The sequence below is a fragment of the Diabrotica virgifera genome, chromosome 6, assembly GCF_917563875.1.
Source record: "Diabrotica virgifera virgifera chromosome 6, PGI_DIABVI_V3a".
NCBI classification, from domain to species: domain Eukaryota; kingdom Metazoa; phylum Arthropoda; class Insecta; order Coleoptera; family Chrysomelidae; genus Diabrotica; species Diabrotica virgifera.
The window spans coordinates 130,098,056-130,110,057 of NC_065448.1; the positions used below are offsets into that span (position 1 = coordinate 130,098,056).

Below are 12,002 nucleotides of genomic sequence, written 5' to 3' on the forward strand. Positions count from 1 at the left end.
AATGCAAGGGAAAATAGAAGAAAAACGGAATCCAGGCCTTAGAAGAATGTCATGGTTGCGGAATTTGAGAGAGTGGTTTGGCTGCACCACTAATGAACTATTTAGGTCAGCTGTAAACAAAGTCAGGGTAGCCTTGATGATTTCCAATCTCTGATAGGAGTGGCACAAGAAGAAGACTAAATATGGGAGAAACACATAATATATTATTGTTACCAAAGAGGAGAGTACTTATATTCCTTGTTACTAACCTTTTTCAGTTTTTTGGTTTCCTTCATATGAGTTAAGTTTATTCCCATGTTGTTCTATTTTAGGATTTACAGGATGTTCTTGTACTTCTAAATAACTATATGTGTCCTGTGTACTTTGTCTACTGGGTTCCTCCTCAATTTTACATTCAAAGCTATCCAAAAGAGCATCATCCAGGTCATTATACACTACTTCTACTTTACACGTTTCCTCCCTAATTTCTTGTTTGACTTCCATTTGATTACACTTGATTTTGTGTATTTCAATAATAATTTTACCCCAAACAGTGAAATCACTATAAAAATATTCTACAAGAAAACACACAATCAATAAAATCATAAAATTTATAATACAACATGCTGTCAAAATTAAATCAATCTGACAGCTGACAGTGGGAGTGGGAAGGCAAACATGGGTTGCCTACCTTTTCTCAACTGTCATCGATACGACTAACTTCACGCGTAACTTTCATACGAGAATTGATTAGACAATCCAAACGTGAATCCAAACGTGAATCCACACCATGTGATTTTTAATGATAGGACGTATGGCAGGCAATAGGGCTTTTCATTCACAGTCATTTGTTTCGAGCTTCTGTCATGTGTCACATAATATTAATATATCTACGTCGTACGTTATTGGTACATACCAATGATAAAAACCAAAGACGTATGACGTAGATATCTTAATATTATGTGACACATGACAGAAGCTCGAATCAAATGACAATCGATGAAAAGCCCTATTCAGCGTTGCCAGAGTTGTTACCGTTGTTACAATTGAAGCCCTTGGCGTGAAAAGGGTACAAGCCACAAAACTATAAAAATCGATATTTTCTATTTAAATGATTCGGGAATAAGGGTACTAGCCATACAAAATTTATTTTGACGATTCTCTAACAGATGGCGCTAGTCTGGTGAAGTGTCATTTTTACACGAGAAGCTAATTCGCACACTTGATCCAACGTTGCCAAGTCACTAAAATCTCAATATTTGACACCAATTTGACAATTGACAAATTATCTTGTAAATAAATAAATAAATCTAAATAGTTATCCTAACAAAACAAAGTCGGGAACAATGGATAAAAGCCAGAAGGAGAACAAAACTAAAATTAAAATATGAAAGAATATGCAATAAACATTGTGTAAGTGGTAAGTTTAATGTAATTCAATTAATAAGGTTTTTAAAAAATGTCTACAATAATGATAAAGATGTACCTAAGTAATAATTCAAACTTAATTATTAGAAAAGCCAGCCACTTTAAAAAGATATTCCAAACCAAAACATGAGTTACCAAAGCAGGCAATAAAAAGAAAAGGTAATCTAGAATGCAAGAAAAGAGCTGATGAAAGAAGTAAATGTAAAGAAAATAATGCGGAGACTTCTCTCGACCATGTAAGTATAAGATATAGTTTATTACAATATGGTTAGATGCAAAGCTCACAATGTTTGAATGCATATAGCCTAAACTGTCCTTCAATCTTTTTTCTAATGGTGCTACAACCCTTTGTGAGTATTAGTGTGCATAACAACATTCTTCCATTCTGCCCTGCCGGATACTTTTCTGATGTTCATGGTTTTAAGATCCCCCTCTACATCGTCTATCCATCTTTTAGTTTTATGGGCCCTTCCTCTTGTTCTATTTCCTTGGGGCTTCCATCTCTGGATTACTTGCACAGCTCGATTATCTGGCATTCTTTCTGAGTGACCAAGCCAATTCAGTCTTTGAGATTTTACAATTCCAACAATATCTGCGCTCTGCATTAGTACTATCTGTAGAGTCAGCTCATTATGCAACCACTTATATGTTTCCTTCAGAAACGTAGTCGGTACTTGAGACAGAACCTCTTTGGGGAGAACGACAGGATGTCAAGATGGTAGTAGAAGTTAGGTTAATAATATGGATTGTCGCTTGGAAATATAATTGTAATAAAGTGCTAAATAAAGATTGTCTCAATAATTCTACATGGTGGCAGCGAACTTGCAAATACTCCGAGGAATATTTGGCAAGTAGAACCTTCTTCGAAGAGCAGAAATAGAGTTAAATAATTCCAGGGATGGCAGAGAATCAAGCAGGAAGCCATGTGCTTGCCAACATGGCAACAGTATCAGCTCCTTCTGAGTTTAATTTCTCCCTTCCAGGATCATGGAATCAGTGGAAAAAGAGGTTAGAAAGATATATGTCGGTTAGTGGTTTTATAAACAAACCAGAAGCTGAAAAAATTGATATGCTAGTGTATCTAATGGGGGCAGAAGCAGAGGAAATTATAACTCAATTTAATCTAACACCCGCACAGCAAGTATATAGTATTATTATCGAGAAGTTTGACGCTCATTTTATACCCCAAAAGAACGTAATATTTGAACGATTCAAGTTCAACACACGTAGTCAACAGCCAGGGGAGTCGGTGGATGCATATATCACTGCACTTCATAGCCTGGCAGAGCATTGTAGTTATGGGGCTCTAAAAGATGAGTTAATAAGAGACCGCATAGTAGTAGGAGTTTTAGATGTAAAAGTAAGTGAGAGGTTACAACTCCAAAAGAACCTAACATTAGGGGAAGCTGTATTAACAGTACGTCAAGCCGAGCTGCAGAATTCTCAAAACAGGATTCTTAGGCAAGAACGAGTACAAGAAGTAGCTACGGTCAATGCACACAGAGGTAACTACTGGTCACAATCACAAGCAGAACCAAATAAATATGGACAACAGAACACATGGGGGAAATCCAACAAAAACTACAAATGTACATACTGTAGTGTACCAAGCTGCAACAGCCGAGAAAGATGTCCAGCAAAAGATAGTCGTTGTCGATTATGTGGAAAGAAAGGACATTGGCAAGCTAGATGTAGATCCGGCAGGAATGTAAGAGTAGTTGAAGGTCAAAACTGTGCTGAAAGTGAGGTAGGAATAGAAAATGAAATGGAAAACTTACAGGTAAATAACTTTGATTTTCATCTAGGACACATTTACACTAATGATAAAGATCAGTGGTTTGCAAAAGTTTTAGTTGACAATAAATATGTTATGCCTTTTCTTGTTGATACAGGTGCTGATGTAAGTTGTGTCTCTAGAAATATGTTGTCTGATTTCTACAAAAATAAAATGTATGTTTGCCAGGAGTCCATAGGGGGCCCTGATAATAAAAAACTAGAAATTGAGGGTAAAATTGATGTTAATTTGACTTATAATGACAATATGTGTTCAGAATCTTTATATGTTGTAAAAAATCTAAAGGTGCCTATCCTTGGTCGGCCTGGAATTATAAAATTAAAAATGCTTAATATTAATAAAAATAGTTCACGTTATATTAATAACTTAGTATCTAAAAATATAAATGCATTTGGGGCAGAATCAGAGACCTACAGTGCTAGCAAGTACTCATTAGAAACGATAGCTGAGTCATTTCAAGGAATATTTGATGATATTGGGGAATTTAAAACAGAAATGAAACTTGAGCTAAAATCTAATGTTCAGCCATTTGCTCAGTCAGTACCACGAGTAGTTCCATTACCACTCATGCCCAAGTTAAAAGTTGAGTTAGACCGTCTACTTCAGTTGGGTATAATAAAACCAATTGAAGAACATACCAGGTGGGTAAGTCCTATTGTTTGTGTACCAAAGGGTGACTCTGTTAGGTTGTGCGGAGATTACACAAAACTTAACCAAAGTGTATTAAGAGCTTATTTCCCACTTCCAAAAATAGAGCATACTTTGGCTCAACTGAAAAATTCAATAATATTTTCTAAGCTCGACACAACTAGTGGTTACTTCCAAATTAAACTGAAACCAGAAAGCCAATTGCTAACTACATTCATCACACCATTTGGTCGATACTTTTTTACACGTCTTCCCTTTGGAATTTCATGTTCTCCAGAATATTTTGCACTTAGGTTTTCTAAGATTCTTTCAGGTATGAAAGGGGTAGTCTTTTATATGGATGATATTTTAATCCATGCTAGTTCAGTCAAAGAACATGACGAAATTTTAAACCAAGTTCTAATAAAATTACACAGTGAAGGTATAACCCTTAATAAAAACAAATGTGTCATTGCTGCTAAGTCAGTCAAGTACTTGGGGCATATCATCACTACTTCTGGGGTTAAAATAGATCCTGAACGGGTCAGAGCAATTAGAGAATTCCCAGAACCAGAAAATAAAACAGAACTTTTAAGATTATTAGGTATGATGCAAATTGCAAGGTATGATGCAAATTAGGTATGATGCAAATGCAAATTGATAATGGGGAAGAAAACATAATTGTAATGGGAGATCTAAACGGTAGAGTCGGAAACAACAACAGCGGAATAGAGGAGTGCATGGGAAAAGAAGGAGAAGAAATGCTAAACAGAAATGGTGAAAGAATAATAGAAATATGTATGGAGAATAAACTAGTTATAACAAATACAAAATTTAAACATAAAGAAGTACACAAATACACGAGAGTACAAGACAGCAGAAACGAAAAATCAATCATAGATTACTTTTTGGTAAGCAGCAACAAATGGAAAAGAGTACAGGATACGAAAGTGAAAAGAGGCTCGGAGATTGGCAGTGACCACCATCTAGTAATAATGAGAATGAGAACAACAGAGGAAAAAGAAGAAAAGAGAAGAAAGGTAGTAAATGAAAAAATAAAAAGTTACAAATTAAAAGAGGAAATATATAAGAAGAAATTCCAAGAAAACTTAGATAATACTTTGAAAGGTAGGGCAAAAAATACAAATATAGAAAAAAAATGGGAATATCTAAAAACCAGCATAATCAAAGCAGCTGAGGAAACTTGCGGGAAAGCAAAAATAGCAAACACTAACATGAGGAGAACAGAATGGTGGACGGAAGAAATACGAGAGAAAATAAAGAACAAAAAAGACAAATGGAAAAGATACCTAAGCACAAAACACCCGGAAGATTACGAAGCATATAAAGAAAAAAGGAAAGAGGTTAAAATAGCGGTGAAAGCAGGAAAGGAAAGGTCATGGGAGATATTTGGACAAAAAATGACAAAAAATTATAGGGAAAACCAAAAACTCTTCTACGGCGCATTAAAACAACTCAGACAAAAGAAAGAGCACACGATGCCGAATATAAAAGACAAGAATGGAAACGTACTAACAGAAGAAAAACAAATAATGGAAAGATGGAGAGAACATTTCAAAGAGCTAACTCATGTAGACAAGGACAACATAGGGGAGATACAAGAAAGGAATGACGAACAACAAGTGGAATCCATAACAAGAGAGGAATTAGAGAAAGCAATAGAAAGAGTAAAACTGGGCAAAGCACCAGGCAAGGATCATATCACCCCGGAAATGATAAAATTCATGGGGACAGAGGGAATGGATAGCATGAAAGAACTAATGAATGATATCATAAATAGAGCAGAATTACCAAAGGACTGGAAGAAAGACATTATATTACCAATACACAAAAAGGGAGACAAGAGAAACTGTAATAATTACCGAGGTATCACCATATCAAGTATCCCTGGGAAGGTATTAGCAAGAATACTAGAGACAAGAATAAAAACACAAATAGAAACAACTATGGAAGACACACAGTGTGGATTCAGGAAGGACAGAAGCACGCAAGACCTAATATTCACATTAAGACAAGTAAGTGAGAAGGTAATCAAGAAAAATAGAGAGATACATATGTGCTTCATTGACCTGGAAAAGGCGTTTGACAGAATCCGAAGAAAGGACGTTTGGAAGACACTAACAGAAAGGGGAGTCGACAGACACATAATAGAAGTAATAAAGGATATGTACAAAAATAATACAAATACAGTAAGAACCAATAACGAGGAATCCAGAGAATTTTCTACAAGTCAAGGCGTCAAACAGGGATGCGTGCTGAGTCCACTGCTATTCTCAGTGGTACTGGATGAAGCGATAAAGAAAGCCAAGAGAAGAATGAGAAAACTAACATTAGGATACTGGCAAATGAAACAGACTCAACTATCGGAGCTACTATTTGCAGACGACATGGTATTGATAGCAGAAAACAGAGAAGACTTACAGAACAATCTTGAAATCCTAGAAGAAGAACTATCAAACATAAATATGAAAATTAATACAGAGAAAACAAAAACAATGATAATTTCAAATACGAGGAAGACACACGCAATAGAATTAGACGGGAAACAACTAGAGCAAGTGGAATATTTTAAATACCTAGGAGTAATAATCGAATCAAATGGTAAACAAGACATGGAAATAAACGAGAGAATGGGACGAACAGGAAGCTTATTTAACACTATGAAAACAACATTTTTTGGGAAAAAAGGGATACCGGAAAAAGTAAAAACGGCAGTCGTTAAATCAGTAGTTAGACCAACAATCATGTATAGCAGCGAGACATGGACATTGACGGGGAGACAAAAATCCAGAGTCAATGCTATGGAAATGAGGTTCCTGAGGAAAATAGCAAACAGAAAAAGGACAGACAAAATACGAAACGAAACAATTAGACAAAACCTAAAACTAGAACCAATCAATGAAAAAATAGTAGAAGGACAACTTAGATGGTTCGGGCACGTGTGTAGAATGTCGAACGAGAGGCTAACAAAACGAGTGTTCGAAACGAGAGTGCAGGGGAAAAACAAAAGAGGGAGACCAAGAGTTATGTGGGTAGATGAAATCAGGAAAGAAGTCGAGAAGAAGGGATTGACATTGGAAAGTGCAAGAAACCTAGCGCAAGATCGGAAAGCATGGAGACTACAATGCCAAACTCAACTCCACCAGCCTTACACCTAAAGGTAGAAAGGCTTAGGACTAAGTAAGTAAGTAAGTAAGGTATGATTAATTTTGCGGGTAAATATATTAAAAACAAATCTGAAATTTTAGAACCTTTAACATCTCTTCTAAAAAAGGACTCAGTATTCTTATGGGGACCTGCTCAAATTCAAGCTCTAAATACTCTAGAAAAATGTTTAGAAAGTTCCCCAAATTTATCATATTTTGATGCGAACAAAACTATTGTTGTAAATTCAGACTCTAGTTGTTTTGGCATAGGAACTTGTCTGATGCAAGAAAATCTAGATAAATCTCGCGAAATAGTGGCATTTTCATCTCGATTATTAAGTCAAGTAGAGGGTCGATACGCGCAGATAGAAAAAGAAGCCCTGGCAATTACGTGGGCAGCTGAAAAGTTTGCTGATTATATAACAGGGGTCAAAGATTTGATTTTTGAAACAGACTCAAAACCCCTTGTTCAAATTTTACAGACGAAAAATGTGGATGAATTATCTCCTAGGTTGCAGCGGTTTCGGATGAGATTAATGCGTTACAATTATAAAGTAGTTTACATCCCAGGAAAACAGTTGGTTGTGTCAGACGCACTAAGTCGAAGTCCCATAAAAAATTCTGTACCTAGTAATGATGAGTTGACAGGTATTGAAGTCGAGGGGTATGTTAAATCGGTAATCCGTAATTTACCCATAAAAGATCGGTTTATAAAGCAAATAATCGAGGAACAAATCAATGACCCTGTTTTACAAATAATAAAACAATATACGTTGACTTCATGGCCAGAAAAGTCTAAAATTCCTGTGCATGTTTTGCCATATTTTCAATTCAGATATGATATATCATTTTGTGAAAATTTGTTATTAAAAAGTTCTCGAATTATTATACCAGCAGCTTTACAACTTAAATGTCTAGAATATATTCACACAGGTCATCTGGGGGTAGTCAAGTGCAGGGACAGGGCTAAATCTACAGTGTGGTGGATCGGGCTGTCTTCTCAAATAGAAAAAATGATTAGAAATTGTCCCAATTGTGTGGAAAATCGTGAAAATATAAAAGAAACTTTTTACAAAGAAGAATCATGTACACGACCTTGGGAAAAGATAGCGCTAGATCTTTTTAAACTGGATAAATGGTTCTTGATTGTCGTGGACTACTACTCCAGATATTTTGAAATATTTGAGCTCAGTTCCATGACTGAAATTGTTATTATAAATCACTTGAAAGGTTTATTCTCTAGATATGGTATTCCCAATATTGTGCGTAGTGACAATGGACCACAATTTTCAACATTATTTAAGAAATTTGCTTCAAATTATAATTTTATTCATGTAACTAGTAGCCCATACTTTGCACAGAGCAATGGATTAGTTGAACGGGCAGTTAAGACTGCTAAAGAACTAATCAAAAAGAATAGTGAAGATATATTTTTAGCGCTCTTAGCCTATAGGGCTACACCTTTAAGGTGTGGACTTTCACCAGCAGAGCTGTTTTTCTCTAGAAAATTAAGAACTAATCTACCACAGTTGTCATTAAATTTGGAACAATCGGTTGTTAAGGGGGGAGTGTCATTAAGAGAAAGGGAAAATAAGGAAAAACAAGCAGATAATTATAATAGTAGACACCGAGCCAAGGATATGCAACCTTTATATGTGGGCGATTCTGTCTGGATTATTGATATTAGGCAATATGGAAAGGTAATTGAAATTTGTGAAGAACCACGCTCTTATGTTGTTCAAACTAATAGTGGTCAATTCAGACGTAACAGATGGCATTTGGTCCAGGCACCTTACTATACTCCTGATACCAGTAACCAGTTAGTTCCTAAGAAATTTGTTGACGGCAGCGACTTAGCAACTCCAGGCTTCTCCCACAAAGAAAAGGAGAATGAGAATATAAATAATTCCTCTGATACTTTAGAGACTATACATGGGAGTCAGAGTTGTGGAGTCGATGCTTCACCAAATAAAAGTGATGTCCAAAGTGAACACTTACCTGTACAGGAACCTGATATGTTATTGAGGCCTAAAAGGAACATTAAAAAGCCAATTTACTTGTCCGACTATAGTTGTTAAGTTATGTATATTATGTTATGTTATGTATTCATTCTATATTTGCTGGGGTCCTGGAATTCTCATAGAGAGCTCTGTGGCTTACCTCATTTAAAAAGAGGAGAATGTAGAGTCAGCTCATTATGCAACCACTTATACGTTTCCTTCAGAAACGTAGTCGGTACTTGAGACAGAACCTCTTTGGGGAGAACGACAGGATGTCAAGATGGTAGTAGAAGTTAGGTTAATAATATGGATTGTCGCTTGGAAATATAATTGTAATAAAGTGCTAAATAAAGATTGTCTCAATAATTCTACACTATCCACCTCGTGGTTCATTTTAATTCTCCACAAACCATCACTGCAATGTGTAGATTTGTTTTGTAGATTCTAAGCTTAGACTTAGTAACTTACTTTTCGTTAAATCTTTGTATGCATAAAATCACTTATTGCTGCTAAGAATCCATGCTTTTCTTGACTAGTGTTGTTGTTGTCATTTATTATTGAGCCTGGGTAGTGAAAATGGGAGGCATATTCATAGGTATGGTTGTCTACCTTAAGATTTTTATGTTGATTTGACTTTGTGCACTCTATATATTTTGTTTTACTTTCATTTATATATAGACTAAACGTAGTAGCTTCCCATTTAAGATCTATAGCTTTTTCTTTTAATACCTTTTTGTTGTGGCTTATTATGGCAAGTGCCCTTATATAAAACTAACTAAACTAACCTAAACCTTATATAACTGACCTAATATTAAAATACAATTGTCCCTTGATAGCCCGACAGGTATAGGACCAAAAGGTCGGACTACCGAGCATGTCGGAGTATCAAGTGTGTACTGTACTTTTGTGGTACTTTCCACATTTGTATGATTTTTATGGTACTTATGTTTTTGTTTTTAGGAACAAACACCAGATATTTTATATATGTAGAAAAAGGAAAAACTGCTGGAACTTTAATTTAAAGGCTTTTGACTAGTGAAGATTTGGATAAACAACAGGAGTTACTTTGGGCTATAGCTACGTGCAAATTTATTTTCTTGTGGCTTCCTATGTTTATTCTTATTAACTATACACTTTGATATGTTTTTAGTCGCATGAATATTTTATAGTTTATTATTTTATGTATATTGTTATATTTGTGTTGAATAAACATTATTATTATTATTACCTTAATTTCCATTAAATAAATTAACTGTAATCAATAAATCGTTTTTAATGTTAATAAATAAATTATCAATAATGATTCCCAAATATTTTATTTGTTTGACAACTTCTATGGGTTGATTGTGAGATTAATATTGATGATATTAATATTTCGTAGTAATAATCAATGCTTTGGTTTAAGAAATAGACAACTTAGAATAGAAATATGCTTTATTGTCATGGAAAATTGTACAATTTTATAGACAATGCTTACAGAGTCATAAAAAAATACAAAACAATAACAAACACAAAAATCAATAACAAGTTTAACTTGAATTGGTGTGCTACGCTACAAGGATATTAGTGAGTGAAAAACACTTTCAAACCCAATGATAACAAAAACTTTCCATAGAAGGTCACAATTTTTAAATCGATCATATTTTCTTTTAATTGTAAACGGCGATCATATTCTACTTATTATTTTTTCTGTTATAACACCCTGTATAGCATATATTCAAGTATTGTTATACTTTGTATTAGAGGAATTTTTTTAAACTGTGTAATTGTTTGATTGCTCTTGACCAACTTCATGTTTGCAAAATAAATTGGGTACGACTATATATGTTCATTTTATTGTAAGCCTTAAGATATTGCTTAGTTTGAAAAACACTATTTTTATCACTAGGCAAATACAATTTAGGTATGTAAATTTTATATCAACTTTTACTTTTAGAAATTGATATGGTAACGACACATCACTGCCTATTGATTTCAAAGCGGGGATTTAGAGGCAAACGCTAAATAAACAGCAAATATGTGTGAAGTAATATTTTAAAGCTCGCTGAGTTAGGCTATCTTTAGCTTATTCTTTCCATTTCACTCCTGTAATAAATGTTATTGCTAGTAAGTTAGTACTTGGTTCTGAATTTACCTGGTATTTACATTTGACCCAGTATCTTACCAAATTCTTTCCCCACTCGGGCCGACAATTTAAAGTGACCCTCTGTTGGGGCCCAACAGAACAGGCCATGTCTAAGTTACCCCTACGAAGCAATCTTAATTGCCGCTACGAAGCGATCTGTTTGTTTTTTCTTCGTTAGTAACTTTCATAAAATTTCCAGTTCTTGTACATATATGTATAGCTTAAACGCTTGAATAAACTTATTTTAGCTTGAGCTTTATCATGTATATTAGTTAAGACATAAATTAAACTTGAAAATATAATCTGTATGACGCACGCCATTGACTGACTATCTTTAATGATTAAATTAATATATTACTAATCATTATATTATGATTGCTGGCACAATACATCGTCTTTTTTAAATTTACCGCGCATTGACTGTTACCCGTACAATTGGCAACGTTGGATCAAGTGTGCGAATTAGCTTCTCGTCATTTTTACAATTTCTGCAGCACATCGGTCATTTTCAAGAAAAGGTTACATGAGTGAACCACGTGCCGGATGTTCTCGTGATTTTTATCAGTTTTCAAGTGATTAAAGTGAAAAAAGTAACAGTGATTGGGACTCAGATGATAGCATAAAAGACAAGGATTATGTTGAAAGTGAAAATGAAGATATTTCATCGCCCTCCGAGCAGCAACAGGTACGTTTTTTAGGTTTTGTGGCATACACCCTATTACTGTACTTTTTGTGGATATATTTTTGCAAGTCATGTGGCTTATTTTGTGGCATATATCCTTTTTCTGATTTTTTTATATCTATTTTAGTAGTTTGTGACATGCTGTGATGTTTTATAAAGTTTATGATGCTACGCACATGCGTAACCAATAGGTAAAACT

At 34.7% G+C, this 12,002-nt stretch overlaps 2 protein-coding genes and 1 long non-coding RNA gene across 3 annotated transcripts in view; 2 read left to right on the top strand and 1 right to left on the bottom strand.

Moving 5' to 3' along the window:
• Nucleotides 1–609, bottom strand: part of LOC126886021 (zinc finger protein 678-like) — a 39,934-nt gene extending 39,325 nt beyond the window's left edge. The window contains exon 1 of the mRNA XM_050652858.1: nt 249–609. Coding sequence (XP_050508815.1) covers nt 249–585 — 337 coding nt within the window. The 5' untranslated portion in view covers nt 586–609. The remainder of the gene's footprint in view (nt 1–248) is intronic.
• A 577-nt stretch (nt 610–1,186) lies between these two features.
• On the top strand, nt 1,187–10,668 carry LOC126886023 (uncharacterized). Its single transcript, XR_007698548.1, has 3 exons — nt 1,187–1,399; nt 1,495–1,643; nt 9,957–10,668. It is a non-coding gene; the product is annotated as an uncharacterized LOC126886023 (long non-coding RNA).
• On the top strand, nt 2,053–9,350 carry LOC126886022 (uncharacterized protein K02A2.6-like). Its single transcript, XM_050652859.1, has 2 exons — nt 2,053–4,433; nt 7,048–9,350. The coding sequence occupies exons 1-2, from the start codon at nt 2,306–2,308 to the stop codon at nt 9,072–9,074; spliced, it is 4,155 nt and encodes a 1,384-aa protein (XP_050508816.1). The 5' UTR covers nt 2,053–2,305; the 3' UTR covers nt 9,075–9,350.
• Nucleotides 10,669–12,002: the final 1,334 nt, after the last annotated feature.

Coding starts and splice junctions, on each gene's coding strand:
- LOC126886022 (XM_050652859.1), top strand. CDS start 2,306: ATGGCAGAGAATCAAGCAGGAAGCCATGTGCTTGCCAACATGGCAACA. Junction 4,434..7,047: donor AGAACTTTTAAGATTATTAG/GTATGATGCAAA, acceptor TAAGTAAGTAAG/GTATGATTAATTTTGCGGGT.